The sequence below is a fragment of the Microcebus murinus genome, chromosome 2, assembly GCF_040939455.1.
Source record: "Microcebus murinus isolate Inina chromosome 2, M.murinus_Inina_mat1.0, whole genome shotgun sequence".
Classification (NCBI taxonomy): Eukaryota; Metazoa; Chordata; class Mammalia; order Primates; family Cheirogaleidae; genus Microcebus; species Microcebus murinus.
The window spans coordinates 43,667,353-43,689,495 of record NC_134105.1 but is presented as its reverse complement, the minus strand read 5'-3'; the positions used below and the strand labels follow the sequence as shown (position 1 = coordinate 43,689,495).

At 41.0% G+C, this 22,143-nt stretch overlaps 1 protein-coding gene across 1 annotated transcript in view; it reads right to left on the bottom strand.

Moving 5' to 3' along the window:
* The window catches only part of C8A (complement C8 alpha chain), a 56,001-nt gene extending 37,753 nt beyond the window's left edge, over nt 1-18,248 (bottom strand). The window contains exons 1-4 of the mRNA XM_012785122.2: nt 18,077-18,248; nt 6,359-6,452; nt 1,160-1,304; nt 25-172 (exon numbers count right to left, since the gene is read on the bottom strand). Coding sequence (XP_012640576.2) covers nt 25-172; nt 1,160-1,304; nt 6,359-6,452; nt 18,077-18,153 — 464 coding nt within the window. The 5' untranslated portion in view covers nt 18,154-18,248. The remainder of the gene's footprint in view (nt 1-24; nt 173-1,159; nt 1,305-6,358; nt 6,453-18,076) is intronic.
* Between the last annotated feature and the right edge of the window lie 3,895 nt (nt 18,249-22,143).

Genomic DNA, 22,143 nt, shown 5'->3' with positions numbered 1-22,143 from the left:
TCATACCTGCAGGCAGGGACTCACCCCAAAGCTGCCTTCTCGGATCCCGGAATTGGGTCGTACTGGGTGCAGTCATCATCAATGGCCCTGACATCTTCACAGTCGTCCTCATCAGAGCCATCAAGGCAGTCCCTGTCTCCATTACACACGAGGTGGCGTTTCAGGCAGCGACCTGAGAAAGGAGAGGCTGTGGCTGCTGTCTGGACTCCCCTCTCCCTCACCACCCACAGCCATGATCACCAAGTCCTTTCCACCCTGAAATAGCACTCCCATTGTCCCAGCCTCTCTCTGTCGTCACTGCCTCTGCCCTCCTCCCCAGCCTCGTGAGCTCCCGCCTGCAGCCTCCAAGCTCAGGCCTCGCCCGAGTCTCTCTGCCAGCCTCTGCATTGCAGCCCCGGGTAATCTTTCTAAAATACCAACCTAGCCATGTTGTCCCCTCACTCTGTATCCTCCAGCAGCTCCCCACTCCTCTTCCAAATGCGACAGTCTGACCCCTGGTTACCTACCCAGCCCCTGGTTCCCTCAATGACCCATCACCTGCCTCGCTTCCCAAAGCCCTGATGCTGCAGATATTCTGCACAGATTAGGAGTCCCCGATCCCCATGTTTTTCTGTGTTCTTTTTCCTAGAAAGTTTTGTTTTATTTTCCAAGTCTCAGCTTAAGTACCATTTTGAAGCCTGCCCTGACTCCCCAGAGCAGTTTCAGGCACCTCCTGCTGGACAGTCCCACTGGGCCATGTGCATACACCCACTGCAGTGGCTGCATGGGGTACTGCAATAGATTCCTTGAAGGTCTCTCTCCCAAACAGACTAGTAGACCCTCAAGGTCAGGTGCATTATTTTTTATTCTCTATATTAACAACAGGTAGCACACTTCCCGGCACATATGTTACCAACAATATTTGTTCAATGAGTAGATGAAGGCATGACTTGTACATTTTCTAAATGAATCAGCAGCTATTCCTACAAACTTGAACCAAAATTACTTCGGCCGCTGACTTGGTTTAAAAATGCAAATTCCCGGGCCCCATCCCAACCTCCAGAACTGCAACCTCTAAGGGAAGGGCTCAGGAGTCTGCATTCTAACAAGCTCCCTGGGGAAGTGTTTTGCATGTTAAGTTTGACAAGCACAGCTGTCTTCCCACTGAAAGGCTACTCACCTGTCTCCTTACACTGGAAATCCTGTCCACATTGTGCTTGGCTTTGACAAGCTGTGGGACTGGAACAGCTGGCTTGATCCCAGACATCCCCACTGCAGATGGTTCCCCCAAACTTGTTTGGCTGCAAGAGGCTCCGGTATCGGTACTAAATCAGATTTTTGAACCAGACACATTTTTGTCAATCAATCAACCAAGATTTGTGCAGGCAGGTGTCAGCTCAACATAGGAAATAAATATTTAATGATTGATAGCTGCCTACAGAACTGTCTTTTGAGGGGATGAATGTGCATAAACAGTGGCGTTCAACCAGAGGTGGTGGCACCATCCCCAGCTGGAATATCGAATAGGGCCTCCAAACATCAAATGAAAGCCTTGGACAAGCTATTTCTAGAGTCTGTCTACTTGCTAGAGTGGATCTCTGTTTCCCCTTCTTCAACCAGTTAAATTCCTATTCATCTCTCAAGATTCACTGTTTACCTTCTCTGGAAAACCTTCCGTAACTAAGCAACATATTCTGCAGGTTTGAGAGTGTCCCTCTCTGTTGACACGTGTCACCTGAGGCTCTGATTGAGCACCCACTTATTTGTTATCTCCCACCAGTCTGTGAGTGATTTGCCTACGGGGATAAGAGCCACGAAGGGAGGAACACGTCTGATTTGGCTTCATACACTTGTCACTTGACTTGCAGTCAGGTACACGGGAGGTACTTTTGGAAGACATTTGTTGCTTGTCTTTTGCAGCATTTCTTCTGTTCACAGCCTTCCCCCCTTTCCTTAGATTTCAGGTGGGGGTGACCTCACCCCCTCAGTCACAGGGATGTGTAGGTATAAACCAGGCCCCGCCAACCAGAGCACGACGTCTGCCTAGGTACAATGACTGCTTCAGGAATTGGCACATCACTCTACCCAGGCCAATCATGGTCCTTCCTGAGGATTCTCTTTTTGGAAAAGATAGCTGCTTTTTTATTGGAATTACTGGGAATTGTGGGTATCAAGTGATCAATCATCTCGCCTATCATGTTGAAAGAGCCAATCAAGAGACAAAGAGAGCTCTGAAGACATCATCTGAGTGCCTGGGGCCAGCCTTGACTGCAGATGAATAAATACTTATTGATAGAAGGAAGGAAAGAATTAAAATGCATACCTGTCTTGGGGCTCTAGGGTTTCCTGGTAATGCTTTCTATGTAGCGCATGGTGTTAGGCACTAGAGTAGAAGGAGGAAGCTAAAGACTAGCATATTCAGAGAAATATGAGGTCTTAGCCCCACCTTCAAGAAGCTTAGGGTTTAGTTGAGATAAAATGTACAGTAATACAAGCATGCTGCATGCAGAACATGCACACAGAGTGTCTGATCCGGAAATGGGCAGCCCTGTACTTTCTGCTTCCTGTTTCTTTGGCTCAGCCCACAGGCCCCTCCTTCAAAAATGTTAGTATGTAAACAAGAAAGCAATGATTTGAGCAACAAGACAAGTGAGTTCCTGACCTGAATCCATTTCTTACTTGCCGTATGAGGTATCAGGGCCTAGTTCTTGGTGCCTCAGTTTCTAAATCTGTAAAATGAGGTGATTGATCTCAATGGCCTAAGTACAATTACTAATGATTCTTTCACCTGTATCCTACAATCAAGCATGGGCACGAGGATTAGACAGACTTGGGTTCAGACCCCAGATTTGCTTACCGACTGAGCAAGTCACTTACCTTTTCTGAGCTTCTGTTTTCTAATATGTATAATGGGTGTCACAGCACCTCACCTTGAAGGGACTGTGTGAGCTCTAAGTGACAGACTATGAAAAAGCCCCTAGCCCTGTGCCTGGTATATCATTGGTACTCAATCTACAGAGGTGGTTTTCACATGGTTATTGGTATTCATGCAGTCTTTTCCAGATGATTCCAGTGGGTGGAGAAATTCAGTTTACCTCCCCTCTTGCCCACCTCTGTCTCCATAACCTTCTCACTAGCAAAGGGGCAGAGTTAGCAAGGAGAGGTGAAGATTGGACCTCGTCATTTGCCTGTCCTGCCTTTCAGTTCATAAGGGTGGTAAGAGGTTTGTAAACTCTGTGGGAAGAGCTTATAGTTAATGATCAATTTGGGAATATCAGGATATTTCAATTTTCCACCTACACTCCTGCCCCTCAGCACAGCAAATAAAGCAGTGATCAGCATACAAATGCAGAGTTAATTTTCTTTCTTGCTCTTGCAAAAAGTTCGTTAGATTTTTAAAACCTGTAGTTACCAACATAATAATGGCGATGGTAGCTGCCATTTATTAAGTGCTCACTCTTGGCCACTTTACATTCTTTATATTATTTAATCTTCACAAGTTTATGAGGTTAAGTATTGTTACAAATCCCATTTCGAGCTAGGTGAGAATTCCAACTCTGCCACTTAGTGTATATGCATCACTAGGCAAACTACTTAACATCTCTGATCCTCGGTTTTTTCATTTGTAGAGTAAGACGTATCTAAGAGCACTGCACAGATTAGTGACAATGCATGTGAAGGAATAGGCACTTTGCCTGGCTTCTGGTACATACTCCATAATAATAGTTACCAATATCGTCGTCATTCTTACAGCCAGCTGTTGGGCTACACCAGAAGGCATTGGCATCAATGCCTGCTAATGTCACTCATGACTCTGTAGGATAATCGGGGGAGGTGGTAGAGTCCAGTGATTAGCCACTCAGGACTTCTGGAGTCAGACTGACCAAGTTTTAAATGCAGGCTCTGCCACTTTCTTAATTGATGACCTAAACAAAGTGGATGATGGTATCTATTGTTTACATTTATAGTTGACTGTGTAAGTCAAGACTATTTAAAGCATTAGCACAGTGCCCGGTACCTAGAAATCATTTAATAAGTGGTGACTATTATTGCCATTATCATCCTTCCTATGGCACCTGTACATGGAATAATGGCACAAGCCACAGGGTTCATTCCCATCAGTTCCCTATTCTCCAGGTTGCTATCAAATAATGAAGATACCGTGTTGCAGGAAGGTTGGTGCCAATACTCCCTAAGTGACTTCTCCGTGCTGTTGCCTGTGGCTGGTGTCATTAAGACATAATTTTCTTTTCTAGCTAGTAGATGATGTTTCTTTCCAGAAATGCACATCTTTATTTGGGTGATTTTGAGAGGGAGAAACATATTAATAAAAAGAAACTAGGGTAGTCTTTCACTTAAATAATTAGCAGAATTTAATTATTTTAAGAAATACTTTTAAAAACACATGTGTCCTTTTGAGTCACTAAGGAAGTAATTCCATTCTGATCTAAACTGCAAGTCATTTACTTGTGCTGACTATCTGCTGTCTAAACTGAAACACATGAGAAAAGTTTAGTTTGAGATGTATAATAGGTTGAATAATGTCCACACAAAGATATCAAGTCCTAACCTGTGGAATTTATAAATGTTACGTTATTTGGAAAAGGCATCTTTGCATATTTATTAAGGTTTTTTTGAGATGAGGAGATTTCCCTGGATTACCTGGGTGGTCTCAAATGTCATCATAGTGTCTTATAAGAAGAAGGCAGACACACAGAGGAAAAGACACCCGGAAGAGGAGATGGCAGGGTGGCCAGGGAGGTGGAGATAGGAGTGATGCAGCCATGGGTTAAGGATTGTCAACAGCCACCAGAAGTTGGAAGAGACGAAGAACAAATTCTCCCTTGGAGCCTCCAGGAGGGAGCATGGCCCTGCCAACACCTTGATTTCAGACTCCTGGCCTCCAGAACTTTCCATTGTTTTAAGCCACCAAGTTTGTGGCAATTCGTTAAAGCTGACTTGGGAAACTAATACAGGATATCATAGGAAAATGAGAATTTGGGGGCCACATACTTTTAAACAGGGGCAGTCTAGGATCTTTGGCATTTCTCAGAGATGGGAAAGGCAGAATGACAAATTTTAGGCCTTGATGTTGAATAAACTAGGTCCAAACTGTGTGTGTTTCCACCACTTAATAGCGCTGTGATTTCGAACAACTCATCAGAGACATTCAGAGCACCTGTGTCTACCTGAGGGGTGGGTCTGGAGGCAGGGTGACCATCTGCAGGCCTTGCAAGAGCTCAGGCGAGAGGAGAGCAGGGCTGGACTCAAGGCAAGGGGAGAGGGGTTGCAGAGGCAGACACAGACAGTAACTAGAGAAACAGCTGGCATTTGCTGAACAGATGCCAGATGCCATGAAAAATGCTTTGCACATGTTACACACTGTAGTGCTCATAATAATTCTATAATCCCCATTCATAGACCAGGAAACTGAGGCACACAAAGGATAAAAAATATCCAAATTAACATAGCAGATAAGGGGCTGCAGAACTGAAACTTAACCACTTCGGTATGAACCACTTTAGTACAACGCTCACCAGCCTTGAAACCTTGCCCACAGCCGGCACTCACAGTCGACGCGCGGCTGTGGGCGTTCATCTGTGGCTATTGACTACAGTCGACACTCATACCGAAGTGGTTAAACACTTCCACTCGACAGTACCATGCCTATAGGCAAGGTTCAGACAGTGGCGTGCCCCGTGGGGAAAGGGGCATCCAATACAGGCATGTGTTGACTGAAGGAGATTTCAAAACAATAATAAAACAGAGTAGAAGTTAGACTGTATTTTATTATCACCATGAGCCAGTGATTCTGAACCCCTCCCTGCCAGAGCAGAGAGCTCCCAGCATCCCCCTTCCCTCCAAATGCCAGGGGGCTTAGGATCCTTTTGGACCACTCAGAACCATTTAGATGGGAAAAATAGACACACCTTTGTCCATTGGCCTTTTCAGTTTCTGAGAGTGGAATGCTTGGGTGCACCCTTCTTGGCATGCCCTGGTTTATCTAGCTACGTGCATCGTTACTCAGCTCCCTGTGAGCAGCTTGGCATTTTGTTACTAATCCATTAGTCCCTCCAGATGACCCTCACTAGAGGGCAATAGATTGGCCAGGACCCAGAGAGGCCATCGGGGATAAATGTGCCCATGTCCAGATGGCCACTCTTCTGCCTCTGAGTCATAACATACAGGTCATTTGCAGCCTCACCCAATAATGCCTTACAAACAAGAAACGAGTTTTAGCAGCCATGTGCCCATGGCTTGCAAATACCCATTTCTCCCCAGACCCTTAGAATTATAGCCCCAACTGCTTATCTCCATATGAATGCCTAATACACAAGTCAAATATGAAATGGCCCCAAACTGGTCGTAAATGTCTTACCTTTTTGCCCTGGCATGGAAAGCAATCTGTCCACTCTGACCAGTTGCTCAGCTGGCAGGTAACTGCTGTGGGGGTAGCAGATCGACTTACTCTCCTAAAGAGAGGAAAGACCCCCACATCAATATTGAGATGCAAAATTTAAGCAAAGGAGAAAACCGTGCACATTTTCCTTCCAGTAAAACATGGTTTTAAGAAATAGGAATGAACGTGTACTGTATCCCTACTATATGTAGGAATGGTGCTGGAGGGTTTATATAAATTATCCCTTTAATAGGTGGGAGGGGGGGCGGGTACATACATACATAATGAGTGAGATGCGCACCATCTGGGGAATGGTCACGCTAGAAACTCAGACTTGTGGGGGGAGGGGAGAAAGGGCATTTTTTGAAAGCTTAAAATTTGTACCCCCAAAATATGCCAAAATTAAAAAAAATAGTGTATCAATCCCAAGTGGAATGAGTACAGAAGAGGGCTAACAAATTTTGGAAATTTTTTGGAAAGCCAAAGGAGCAGAAAGCTCAGTGGGTCAGAACGTGGAAGAGGGTTGAGTGAATCACAACAACTTGCTGGCTTAGATGTTAAGCAAGTTACTTGACATCTCAGAGCTACAGCTTCCTCATCTGTAAAGCTGTGTTAAAAATAATATTACCTAATAGGGTTATTGAAAGTAACCTTGAAATGCTCATGAAGTGTTTACTAAAGATTGGCTTTTATTATTACATGCTGAGACATTACATGGATTGTCTCAATCTCTACAACAATCCTGGGAGTTAAATATTATTAGCCCTATTTTATATACAATATAAGAAAGCTGAGATTCCTAAAAGCTAAGTAACCTCTGAAGCAACAGCCCAGGGGTGACAGAGGTCAAATTTCAATAGCAAAGCCCACTTCCTATTTCCAATCTTCATGCTGCTGCATTTTATAAATCTGTCGACAGAAATGAGAGAGTGTGTCCCCAAGGCCATGATCTTTTTTATCCAATGTTGCTACTCATAGGCTAAAAGTCTCATTCAGGGTCAGAGCGGCAAGGCATGAGCTTGCATGGCTGCAAATGTTAGCCTCTCCCCATAGCATCATCACTGCTGCAGCTGCTGCAACTTCAACACCAGCTCAGCCCACTGGGCAAAGTAAGAAGACTCTCTGTCACCCCCAGAATTGCTACAGCCTTAGAGAGCCAGGCAGCCTCTGCTGTGATGAATGACACAATCATCTCCCAAGTGCAGGAAAAAAAGTACTTCCAATCTCATGCTAATTACACAGTGAACTGCTACTCTTGATGAATGATGACGCCGAGGTTGAAACCCTAGACAAGGATCTGTGGAAGTCAGGAAAATTATGTTCATCTTTAATGCTGATTCTCAAACTTTTGGTCTGAAGACCCCTTTATACTCCAACTAATTATTGAGGACCCTGAAGAGCCTTAAGTGGGATAGATCTATCAATATTCACAGAATTAAAAATAAAAATTGAGATATTTTAAAAATATTTGTTTATCTAAAATGACAGTAACAAACTGATTACATGTTACCCTAATTCTACATTTTTGCAAATGCCTTCAATGTCTGGTTAAGTAGAAAGCAGCTACTTTTTTGCTTCTTCATTTGATCTGTTGCTGTATGTTGTTTTGGTTAAAGTCTATGAATAAAACCCAGCCTTACACGGTCATGTAGTTGAAAAAGGGAGGAGTGTTTTTAACAGTCTTTGGAGATGACTGTGGATATTCTCCTTTAGTATTACACCAAAACTTGACAAGTGATGATTTCTTGTGGTAGTTGCAATGCAGAACCTGAAAGTATGTCAGTGAATTTTTTTGTATTACATTACAGTGCATTGGTCTACATACACTTCAAATGGATCTTATGCCCATGTATGGTTTCTAAAACATCAGGCATTAGAAATTTGGAAAATAATAGTTCACTAAGTATGCATATCTCACAAATATTAACACATTTTACTATATAATATAAAAAATCAAACTTATTCATATCACCAGTGATCTTATTAAGCTGATGGTGGTGGATTTGTTTCCAAAATTTTAATTTTCTCATAAAAGCTCAAATTTTGTCATTGGTAAGAAATAACGTTATTTGTTTTCCTTGAAGTGATAGGCTCTCTGCATTTTTGAAACAATATATGCCAAATATCTAAGCCTGAATAACCATAGCTTTTCTGGCAGTTATTTTGTCAAGTAAAAATGAAGTTCCAGGAAAAAAATTGGTCTTCATGTATTAAACGTTTGTGTCCCCCCAAAATTGATAAGTTGAAACCTAATCCTCAAAGCGATGGTATTAGGAGGTGGGCACTTTTGGAAGTGATTAGGTCATGAGAGTGGAGCCCTCATGAATGACATTAGTGTCCTTATTCAAGAGACCACAGAGACTTCCCTCAACCCTCTACCACGTGAGAATACAGTGAGAAGACAGTCACCTGTGAACCAGGAGGCAGGCCCTCACCAGACACCGAACCTGCCAGTGTCTAGACCTTGGACTTACCAACCTCTAGAACTACGAGAAATAAATGTTTGTTGCTTAGTCTACCCAGTCTAGGGTCATTTGGTATGGCAGCCCAAACCAAGACAAGTGGCTATTTTGACTTAGAACTCAAACAATTGTTCTTCCTCAAGACAGCCATCATACTCAGTGTATAGGAAGTTCTTTATGCATTCTCCCCATTTTGTCACATAGAATATTTAAATAACATCCATCAAGGGTTGAGATTTAATAAAATTAACAATCCGTACTGCTTCAATGACTTTCTTAAGTACAACAATTGTTTTCCTGTGTGCTTGGTGTCACTGCCTTGATTTCGACCAAGGCTGCAGCAACTTTATCCACCAGTGCTTTTGTACCATCAGTGCAAATAGAAACACAGTGAAAAGGGAAAATAATGTCTTAGTATTATTGTGAAAATTGTTTTGAACTCACAGATGCCCTGAGAAGATCTTGGTGGTTCCCTGGGGTCTGCAGACCACACTTTGAGAAACTGTAATCTATGAAATGAAGCTCTAGTCCTTCAAAAGCTTTACTGTCCCTCAAAAGACAACTTCAGTGCCAGCTCACAATATTCCTGTCTACCTCACTCTGGGAGACTGATCATCCCTATAAATGAGCCACCCAATGCTCTGCCCTCTCAGTTGCTCCTTTTCCTTATCTCCAATAATCTTCTCTTCACTCCGCTATCTTCCATGGTCACATTTTGGACCTTCTCACTCTCTGAAACAGCTCCTCCTCCAAATCACTAATTCATGGGCCACCTGTGAAGAGTTACTTGGGGCTCCACAGTCTCTTCTCCTATCTTATCAAGGATTCCCACTGCACTTGTTCTTGGACTTCATTTTGACCTCCATTATCTTGACATCTAAGCTTCCTCCCTATTAAGATGACCCCATCCTATCTTTATTTACCTTTAGAACCAGTTTTGATTCCGTGATCCATCATTTCTAAATCTTACCTATATCCTAAACTCCTAGACCTCACTGTTACTTCACCTATAAAGCCCAATTATCTACCTTGGTTAACTCTTAGGTATCTTTCAGTCTCATCATAAGTATCAATCCCTTAGGGAAATAATTCCCAATAGCCAGAGTTGTTAGATACCTCCTTTCAGATGATTTGATCAATCTCTGCACATTTTCCTAAAATTTAATTATCACACTTGCAGTATTTGTGTAATTTTTTTCTTCTCCATCAGATTTTAAGTTCTATGAATGCAGGTACTATCTATATTTGCTACTCATCTCCCAGCACCTCCCATGGGCCAGACTCGTGGAAAGTGCTCAGTAAATATTTATGAAAGGGAAAAACAAAAAGAAAAGGAAGGAAAAGAAAGAATGAAGCTAATTTCTGGGAAATAGGAAGTGACATTGTTGAGAGATTTATTTTAACCTGGTTCTCAGTTAGAATCTATTAATAATTAAATAATCTTCGTATCTAAAAATTCAAATTCAAGGTTTGGTCCACATGCCAGTTTTTTGTGTTTTTTTTTTTCAGTAAACTGGCCTAAAAGTAAAGGTTTGAGGTGTAGGAACATGGGGAAAGAGAAGGGACAGGGCGAAGGTTTGGGAACAGGAAAGGACTCCATATTAGTTCTCCGTCTCACTATAGAACTGTCAAGATAATGTCATTGTAAGCCCACAGAGACTGCATTATGATGTCAAACTGGAGAGAAACAATATTAATGGATGGAAGCAAAAGTCTAGACAGAGCAGTGTTGTGTTGCTATAGTTTTAAAAGCTTTGTGACATGCTGTCTAGACAGAGGCACACACAGTAATACTATCACTGAGGCCAGAGTACAAAAGGAACACCAGGACCATTCATTAAGTCATTACAGGGCTCCAACCTTTTAGTCAATATCAATATGAACAACATTTTCTCTTATCATTCCAATGAAGGTTTTAATGTGGATCATTTTTTGATGATGATAAAGGTAATACATTCTAATTAAAGAGAACATAGGAAAGATTATAAAAGAAAAAAGTTGTCCTAAGTCTTACTACCTTTAATATTTTGTTATCTTTACTTCCACTCTTTATTTTCATAACATAGTTGAAGTCATACTGGGTATTACATTTTATAGCCTGATTTTCCACTTAATAGTAGAGCAGAAATGTAAACTATGATGGTTACACATTATTCTACTCCCCTAATATTAAACAATTAGATTTTGAGCCCCCAGTTTGTCTGTATTCTAAATTATTTGCTGAAGATATATCCTGTAGAATGGGATGACTAAGTTGAAGGGATTTTAAAGCTTATTGCCAAATGGCTTTCTAAAAGAACTGTATCATTTTTTTTAATTACTTAAGGAGCCATTAATAATTCTGTGACCTAGTAAATCTTGGCAAATATGTTTAAAGCATCTCCCAGCTAGTGAAATCTACTCGATCAGTGAGACATTTAATATGCACCACAAGAATCAGGAGTTTTTTTTTTTTAATTTCAGAATATTACGAGAGTACAAGCATTTTGGTTACATGAATTGCTTTTGTACAGTGTGAATTAAAGTTATAAGTGTGTCTATCACCCAGACAGTGTGTATACGTTAGGAGTCAATTTACCTATCCCCTCTTCCAGGAATTCAGTTTTTATTCTAGTCTTTAGTTTGCCCCTAACTTGCTGTGCTACTGTGAGCAAGTGACTTTAATTAAACAACTTTTAGTTTTTTTCATATGTAGAATGAGCACCTATCAATATAGTACTATTGCTGAGTTTCTCAAAGTGTACCCTACAGAGTCCTAGTTCCTGAGAAATGCACCAGGGGTGGGGGAAGAAGAGAAGAACAGTTCCACGGTCAACTCCATTTGAATGAACTGCATATGACATTCTTAGAGATTTAAAATGCCCAAGAATATATTAAAGGCTTTGAGAATGTCTGCATTTTAATTTGTTTTACCCAGCATTTCCCAAATTTCTTTATGGAGACACAGGTCATTTCTTTCCTTCATGCAACATCTATTTGTAAGACTATGCAACACAATTGAAGAAACACTGACATAACAGAAAGAGGCTTAGAGTCCACCAAATATGCATTTGAATCCAGTTTCTGTCACTCACTGACTTCAATTTTCTTATAGCTGATAAACAGGGAAACTAGCTCGTGAGACTATTTTGAATATGGAGCGAGATCATATAAAGACCTGAGCACAAACCTGGCACGCATGTTAGCTTCTTCTCTCTAACCTTCTCAACTCCATACATGCACATCAAACCTCTCCATCTTCATTAAAAATAATACGTATTGAGTGTATTCTGTATAGGACCGTGGATAAGTGAAATGCTTCCCAACTGTCTTTTAAAATAGATTAGTATACCGGTCAAAGGGCCTAAAACCTAGAGTTGAATAAGCAACCTACAAGTCAAGTGCTGGATGTCAGAAGTGGCCACCTCAGCAATTTAGAAAGAAAAAAAATAATAATTAATAAGGTACCAATCTTAGGCCAGAAGGTCAGAAAGCATAACTCTGATCATTGCCGGGGGTCATCCTAGTACACTGACTCAGCTTATATTCAAATCTGATTGTCACTAATTACATAACCTTGAGCCAGTCCCATTCGGTTATATGAAAATTATATCATAAAATCGAGGTATTTTAAATTTGACAGTGAAAGTTCTGAGTCTTTAGCAACCTCCATGTTGCTAAATCCCATGGAAAACTTTCTGGTTTTGTCTTGCTTGTTCTCTGCTATGGTTGGGATACAGTTGGTCTGTCCCTACCGAAACTCATGTTGAACCTTGATCCCCAATGGGATGGTGCTAGGCCTAGTGGGAGGGGTTTGGGTCATGGGGCAGATCCCTCATGAAATGCCTGGTGCTGTTCTTAGGGTAGGGAGTAGGTTCTCTAGTTCGGCTAGAAGGATTAGTTCTCTCAGGAATGGATTAGTGTCTGTGAAAGTGGCTTGTTCTAAAGTGAGTTTTCTGCTCTTGTTTGGTCCCTCTACCAATGCACCCACTTCCTCTTTGAATGTCTCTGCCAAGTTTTGACACAGCACAAAAGCCCTCACCAGGACATTCCCTAATTTCTATTCCTATTTTTAAATTTCAATAGATTTAGGGAACACAAGGGGTTTTTGTTACATGGTTGAATTAGTGGTGAAGTCTGTGCTTTTAGCGTATTCATCACTCAAATAGCGTACAGTGTACCTAATAGGTAATTTTTCATCTCTCACCCCTTCCCACCATCCCCATTCTGAGTCTCCAATGTCCATTAAGTCACTCTCTATGACTATGCATACACATAGCTTAGCTCCACTTATAAGTGAGAACATGCAGTATTTGGTTTTTTGTTCCTGGGTTACTTTACTTAGGATGATGGCCTCAAGCTCCATTTGAGTTGCTACAAAAGCCATTACTTCATTCTTTTGTATGGCATGTGTGTATGTGTATATATATATATATATATATACATATATATATATCACATTTTTTTATCCACTCATTGGTTGATGAGCACATAGATTGATTCCATATCTTTGCAATTGTGAATTGTACTGCAATAAACATATGAATGCAGGTATCTTTTTGATGTAATAACTTCTTTTCCTTTGGGTAGATACTCAGTAGTGGGATTGCTCGAATAAATGGTAGATCTGCTTTAAGTGCTTTCAGAATCCCCATACTGTTTTCCAGAGGTTGTACTAACTTATATTCCCATCAAAAGTGTGTAAGCATTAATTTATTTTCCTTATAGAACTTAAACTATATAAAATGATCACACAAACTTCTCTTCTAGAAAAGAAGCTCTATAAAAGCTGAGAGCAAGGATTTTATCTTTCTCATTCCCTGTTATTTCCCCAGGCCTAAACTAGTGCCTGGCATATAGTAGTAGGTGCTGGATAAAACATGGTAAGAGTGAATACGTCAATTCAAAAGAAAAGTCCTAAGGCATGAAACCTTAAGAACTCTAGAAGAAAATGTAGGGAAGATTCTTTCAGACATTGGCCTAGGCAAAGAATTTATGAAGAAGAACCCCAGAGCAATGACAGCAGCTACAAAAATAAATAAATGAGACCTCATCTAATTAAAAAGCTTTTGTACAGTCAAGAAAATGATCATTAGAGAAAATAGACAACCTACAGAATGGGAGAAAATATTTGCATTTTACACCTCCAATAAAGGTCTGGCAACTAGAATCTATATAGAACTTAATAAAATCAACAAGAAAAAAATCATACAACCCCATCAATAAATGGGTGAAGGACATGAACAGAAACTTTTCAAAAGAAGACAGAATAATGGCCAGCAAACATATAAAAAAATGCTCAACATCTTTAATCAAAACCACAATGAGATATCACTTAACTCCAGTAAGATTGGCCTGTATCAAAAAATCCCAAAGCAATATATGCTGGTGAGGATATGGAGAGAGCGGAATACTCTTACACTGCTGGTGGGACTGAAAATTAGTGCCACCTCTGTGGAAAAGAATTTGGAAATACCTCAAAGACCTACAAGTAGAAGTACCATTTGATCCAGCAATACTACTATTAGGCATCTGCCCAAAGGAACAAAAGTCATTCTATAATGAAGACATCTGCACTTGAATATTTATGGCATCACAATTGCAAAGATGTGAAAACAACCCAAGTGCCCATCAATCTATGAGTGGATTAATAAAATATGGTATATGTATACCATGAAATACTACTCAGTTATAAGAAACAATGGTGATCTGGCACCTCTTTTATTCTCCTGGACAGAGCTTGAGCCCATCCTCTGAAGTGAAGTATCACAAAAATGGAAGAATAGGTACCACATGCACTCACCATCAAACTGGCACTGACGGATCAACACTAAGGTGCTCACACAGTAGTAATATTCTTTGGGGGTAGGGGGTTTGTGGGTGGGTAAACTCACAACTAATGGATGTGGTGAGCCTTGTAGGGGGAGAAAGAGGACATCTGAAATCTTGGTTGGGATGTGGCAAAGTCATAACATGTAACCAAAATGTTTGTACCCCCATAATTTCCTGAAATAAAAAAAAAATTAAAAAAGGAAAATCCTCACCAGGAACTTGCACAGCCTGCAGAACCATGAGCCAAATAAACCTCTCTTCTTTATACACTACTCAGCCTCAGGTATTCCTTTAGAGCAACATCAAATGGACTAAGACACCTCTATTAACCACTTTTTCCCTCATGAAAACTTTTGTCTTTTGGACTTCTTCAGTGTATTTCCTTGCTGTCTTCCTACCTCTGACCAGTTCCCTTTGACTTCTCTTCTAAGATCTAGAATTCCTCAGGATGCAGTTTTATCTGACTTCTTTTCTCTTTCTGCTTTTCTCACCCTTGAGGAAGTAAGATTCATGTCCTTGGCTTCATATACCATCTGTGCTAATGCCTCCTAAATTTAGACCTTTGACCTAGGCCACTCCTCTGCAATCCTGTTTTGTTTATCCAATGACCTCATTTTATATCTCTACTAATTGCTTCTTGGGCATGGCGAACTTAATGGCTCTACATCTAAATGCTTAATTTTCTCCTTTAACCAGCTCATCTCCTTACTGCAACTTCCTGTGGGCCAAGACCTTTCACTTCACCTTTCTCTAACTTATTCTCTGCACAGCAACCATGATGATTTTTTTTGAAGATGAGAAATCAGATAATATCATTCCTTGATAAGGGATTTTTGTCATGTTTTCTGTGTTTACCACATATAGAATAAAATCCAAATTCCTCACCATGGTGCCGATATCCTCTGGGATCTGGCCTGTGTCCTCCTTTTTGACATCTGCTCATGGCACAATTCCCTGCTTTCACACTGCCCCCATCCTTCATGTCATCCTGTACATGTCATCCTAAACATGCCATCCTAAACATGGTATCTTAAGCATGACATCCTAAACATGTCATCTTAAACATGCCATCCTGACCATGACAAACCACTCCCCACCATAGGGTCTTAGCACATATGATCACTCTCCTTTCCCTTGTTCTTAACATGGCTTCTCCCTACCATCCTTCACCTCTCAGTTTAGCTGCGACTTCCATGGAGAACCCTCCCCACTAGCCTCACTTTAGATAGCTTTGCTATCTTATATCAAAGGACCCCATTTGTTTCCTTCACAGAATTTATCACAATTTTTAATGAAATTTTTGTTAACATATCTACTAACTCTATCACTACACTGCAAATTCCATGAGTGTAGAGATGTTATCTGTTTAGGTCATTACCTAGCACCTAGCATACCTGGAATATTTATTTATTGAGTAAATGATTGCATGAATGCAAGAAAGTATCTACTTGTACCAGATACACATAGAATTCCATACAGAAGTTTTAGCATGTGCTAAGCTCTCCTATGGTATTTGAATAATGCTATTTCCTTCACACAGGGTGCTAATCATACTTTCGTCATCCGGCCAAACCTTCCCACTTCAGTTTAGTTTCTCTGGATAGCTTTCCTTGACCTGCCTGCCCTGTGCTAACACAGTGCTGTAAACATAGAACTTCCAACACTTTATTCCTACTCCTAGCCTGCGGGTTCTGGAAGGCAGAGATCATGACCATATTGCTCACCATCATACCCTAGAGCTGAGCACAATACCTGGTGTATAGTGGGAACTCAATAAGCAAACTTTTGTATTAATATATTTTTCTCATTTTATCTTAAGTTATCTTATTAAAATTTCACCAGAACTTTGTGGGGTAGGAATTATTATACCCATTTTATAGGTGAATAAAATAGATTCATAAGGAAACAACTTTCTTAAGGTTATATAAGTAGTAAGTGGCAGAGAGAATGGAAATACCATTGATGACAGCTTTTACTGAATGCTTACTAGGGATTAGGCATTTTTTCTAGGTATTTTTCATGCACTTAATTCTTGCTCTTACTTTCCTCCCATTTTACAGGTGAGGAAAATGAAGTCAAAAAAGTCAAATAACTTGCCCAAGATCACACAACTATTAAATGCCAGTGCCAGAATTTGAACCCAGCAAAGTCATTTTGCCATGTAGTTTTTCATTTTCAAAGCCAGTGTCAGACACCCTGGCATTAGACATAAAGACCCTGTGATTTCCTACTTCAGCACTTTGTAAAGTATTTAATTGGTTCTCTTTTGCCTTGACTTGAAATTTGCCTCTTCACTGGTCTGTCTTGTTTGATAAGTTCATCAAACATCAAGACTCTTTGTTCATTTTCAAAAAGGATTATAATGATAAGCTTTTATAATTAAGAGTATCTCAGCAGAGATTTCCTCAGTTCTCTTGCCTTTATCTTCTAATTATGAGAGATGAATTTTCTGATTTTTCAAAAATTGTATTTGCTTTAAATACAGGTTACAAATTAACTGCTTATTAAAATGCTTTTCCCCCTTCTGAACTGTTACTTAAAACAAGAAAAAAAAATCTCTCTTGCTCTAACATTTAAAAGCACTAATGATTCAAAATTGCATCATCTAACGAAAATTTGAATAAAATAACTCTATTTAAAATCTTTAATGTTTGGGAGACAGGGACTGACTGCTTTAAAGCTCTCCTAAAGGTGAAATAAGGGGCTGCTTAAGTACCACAAAATACTCGAAATTGTGGTGTTAAAAACATGAAGCCAGGTTGGAAAATTCAAGGAGATTGAATGCAATGTACATATGAAAATATCACTTTCCTCTATTATCCCATAGCCAGAGGTAAGCTCATTTTTAGAATGAAATAACCCAGCATCTCTATGATCCTTTGCTTTTCCCAAAATGATTTTGCATACATTAGGTAATTTTATCCTCCCCACACACTATGAGACAGGTATTCTTATGATTCTCTTTTATAGAAAAGGAAGTAGAGGTTAACTGTCCAACATCATTCGAGAGAGCTATCATTTATTAAGTGCCTATTATGAGCTAAGTACATTTTATATCCAGGATCTTATTTCATCTACTAATGTAGAGGAGGCATTATTATTCTCTACTACTAATATTCGTATAGAAGAGGCACTATTATTCTCATTTGACAGCTAGGGAAACTGAGGATCAAAGAGATTAAGTGATTTTCTCCAGATTACCCAGCTTCTAATATTAATATTAGAGCTGTGATTTACACATGGACTGATCTGACTCCCAAGTGCATGGTCTCTTCACTTTCCCATCCTTCTTTGCTGGATTAGTAATAACATAAAAAGAGGTTGCATTCCATCCTAACACAGCCCACTGCAAACATAAAGTGTCTCAGTTCCCCAGCAGGTGATTCCTATGTGCAGATTTTGCAGAGACATATGGCCCACTTACTGGTTCACTTTCTCCTGTGCAGTTACCCCAGGCTGACAAGTCATCAAAGACAAGATGAAGAAAGCAACGGCAAACATTTCATCCAGAAACCACCACACTATATTGCCTTGAAGGAATACAACTATCTGTTCAGGGGATTGAAGTAAAAGATGTCTACAGGCTGGGACCTGTAAGAGCTAACTAATGGTTGAAACTAACAGTACTTACCCAATTTCCACTCAAATGTGTTTAATTAGTAACTAGGATATCGATTAGCCAAATACCCTAAAAGTGGCCAAGACACCAAAGACTACTGCCCTTTAGACCTTTTGGAAAATAATATTCATCTGATTAAGGAAAGGAAGATATTTAAGCAATACCAGCTTAGCAAAGGGATCTTATTTTCAGACAGAGGCAAAAGCCAAGCCAAGATGCAGTTCCAGAATTCCTGCTCATTTTGAGTGGCTCTTGGAACTTCTGAGGTCAGATCAATCTGTTTTGCAAGACTGTAACAAGGCTAGTACTGGTATATCAGCTCAGGCACCAAGCAGCCAGAAAACGGAGGAAATGCTAATGGTTACATGGAGGTTCTACGCTACATTGGCAAACATCTGGAGCCTGGAAAATAGATGTAATTCAATGGACCTTTCCACTTTTCATACAGAGATTGGGTATCAAGATCCAGCATACCTGTGACTCGAAGGGCCCAGATGTCCTAAAGAGACATCTTGAGAAGCATTCTCTAGAATTATAATGTCAATAACAGCCACACATCTGCACTGGTGATGCTATACCTACATACAATCTCTTGCTCTTCCAGACATAAATTAAATAAATAGAGATGGGCAGATAGGTGGGTAGGTAGGTAGACAATAACTGAACACCTACTATGTGGCAGGCATTTCATATGTCTTATTTAATCCTCATAAGACATCTATGAGATGGAAACTATTAACTCGATTTTGCAGTTGAAGAAATGGAGCTCAGAGAAGTTAACTAACTTGCCCAAGGACGTACATACAGCTGGATCGACGTCCTTGGGGACGCTGAGATTCTCTCATTAGCAGGATTGTCCAGTAGTAGTATTAATCTCAAAGTTAGGTAAAAAGTTAATAACTTGTATGCTTAAGAATTGTGTACCTGATTTAAATGTGGGGATTTTGGAAAGGCACCCAGCTGTTATTATTAATACCTTCCTTTCCTCAGAGATTTGGGTAAAACTTGACAGAAGTTAGTATCAACTCTGGGTCCTGGAAGGGCCCCCGAGCCTCTAATTATCATGCCTATCTTCCTCCTTCCTCTCTTCAGTTTGACTCCTGGGTTCCCTTGGCCTCAGTCCTACCCTACTTCTACCCCATGTGGAAAGCCACTCTTTCTCCTTTTCCCAGAGTTCATCCGGCCATGACAGGCATTTCATAATGCTTTGCTGAGGACAAGGAGGGTCGCAGGATGTTATATCTGGACACCATTGGGCCGGCTCAGGGCAGCACATGCGGGCACCACCTCTTTGACCAGCAGAGACATTTATGGTTATCACACCGTGGGGGCTGTGCTACTTGCACCTAGTGGGCAGAGGGCAGGGTGCTGCTCAGCATCCTACAGCGCCCAGGACGGCCCCCACGACAAAGAGTTACCTGGTTCAAAATATCAGTAGTACCTAGCTTGGGAAACGCTGCCCCACGAAAAGGCTGGTCTGCCTTCCCTGACCCCTGAAATCCTGGTCAATTAATTTTCTTCTTATCTTTACATACAAGCCGTAGTGTCTTCCTTCCTAAACAAGCTCTTTCTTGAAATTTCTCTGATGCGTTTTCTCCTTGCCCAAGAACTCAGTGGCAGTCAGGACTGCACTTTAGCCGTTATCAGCTCTCCCGCCCCTCTCCCCAGCACAGTCACTTAATTTCTGCCATATTCCTCTGTAATATTTTCCCTCCAAGCTTCCCATCTTCATGCTCATTGTCTTTGATCCATTTCAGGGCCTCGTGTCTCTCTGGAGCTCTCATAACTGACCCTGGTGGGCCTCTGTTACTCCTACTACAAACCTCCCTCTCCGTCACTGCTAGATTCATCTTCGAGAAAACCGGCCCACGCAACATCACTCTCCTGCTCAGAGATGGCTCCCCCACTGTTTATAAAATTAAAAGTCCACATTTCTTCATAAATGAGTCTCAACTCCTCTTTGCAACCTTGTCAACCATGACCCTCCAATTGTCCCCACAGCATATAGTCCAGGTTCCTCGTACCTTCCTCACCCTTTGCCACTGCTGTGACTTTGCTCACACCGGGCCCTCCACCTGAACTTATCCATCCTCTCCTCCCTTCCTGCCAAGTGTCTTTGCAAATATCGGGTCTCTCGTGGATCTTTGGCTGATGGCTCACTTGGAAGGTATCTCCTTTACCTAAAGCTCATAAACATTCCAGCCGCACTTTTGTTTTTTTTTTTTTTTTTTTTTTTTTTTTTTTTTGTGGAACAGAGTCTCACTCTGTTGCCTGGGCTAGAGTGCCGTGGCATCAGCCTAGCTCACAGCAACCTCAAACTCCTGGGCTCAAGCAATCCTCCTGCCTCAGCCTCCTGAGTAGCTGGGACCACGGGCATGTGCCACCATGCCTGGCTAAACTTTTCTATATATTTTTAGTTGTCCAGCTAATTTCTTTCTATTTTTAGTAGAGACGGGTGTCTCACTCTTGCTCAGGCTGGTCTTCAGCTCCTGAGCTCAAACGATCCTCCCACCTCGGCCTCCCAGAGTACTAGGATTACAGGTGTGAGCCACTGCACCTGGCCTACTGCACTTTTAATTGTTGCTTCAAATTATGTTTTTCTAGGGGAGCAGGGTAAAGAAATATTCATTCTGGAGAATGAACATTTCTTTAGGGTAAGTTCTATGTTGGAGCCTTCTTTGTAGTCAGTGGTGTCACTGCATTCTTAATAAGAACTCTTTGTTGATTGAGAGAATAAGCAAATGAGTCAATTAAAAATAGGTTAGTATTTCATAATACTTTCAGGTATATTTTTTCATTTAATCCTCAAAATAATCTTATGAGATAAATGTCATTATCCTGAAGAAAATCATGAGAACCAGAGAGACAGGGATTAAGGCAGAAAAAGGAACTAAGATAGAGTTCCAGGTCCTGTGCCTGACCCTTTACTTGTCTGTTTAAACTTCACAGCACTCTTGCAAGGCCAGTAATACTAATGCAGTTTGGAGGATGAGGATGTTGAGATTCCGAGTGGTTAAGCAATTTGCCTGCAACCACGCAGCTGGCGAGTCTCAGAGATTTGATGGATTTATAATCAGTCCAACTGCAAATCTTGAGATCTTTCTGGTCTAGTCACGTAACTACAAAGCGACATATCAGGGCGAAGGCCTGGACCTTCTAGCTCCATGCCCAGTTCTCAGTCCATCATGCCTTAGCGGTGAATGAATACAATTTCCAGGGGACAAAGAAAGTGAAATAAAGTGAATGAAGAGATCATCACAAGATGAAATCAAAAGAGAGAAGCTAAGTGAAATGGGATTGTTCCACGCCTCTATGAGTGTGTGTGTGTGTGTGTGTGTGTGTGTGTGTGTGTGTGTGTGTGTGTGCAGGTGCATGCATTCACATGCATATACACATGCTGAGACGGGGGTGGGGCGCCCATCTGCTTTCAGCCCAAGTGTTCTAAGATGAATGGGAAATGCCAAAAAATTGTTAGGTTTGCATATGTGGATTTCACCTTAATTGTAGCATTCTGTTATCAAAGATAGATAGTTATAAAATACCATGCAGAATAGACAGCGAGATGGCAGTTCATTTTGAAAACACATTGACTCTCTTGAGGAAACACTTTTCTCTATCTAAATCAGCCCGTGAGTTATGGCCTCAGAAGGGAGTCTGTCCTGTGTTGGCTCAGACTGCTCGCCACCTCGGGGTGACGTCCAGATCTGAGCTCTCTGGGGAGCTTTCAGAAGCTCTACACCACATTCCCCGTGCCGGCCTGCAGCTCACCCGGTCTGAATGGGAGATCTACATTCTGCAAATCTAACGCAAATGGAGGCAATCTGATGGAGTGGAAAGAATACAGCTTTAGGTCAGAAAGTGCCATTAACCAG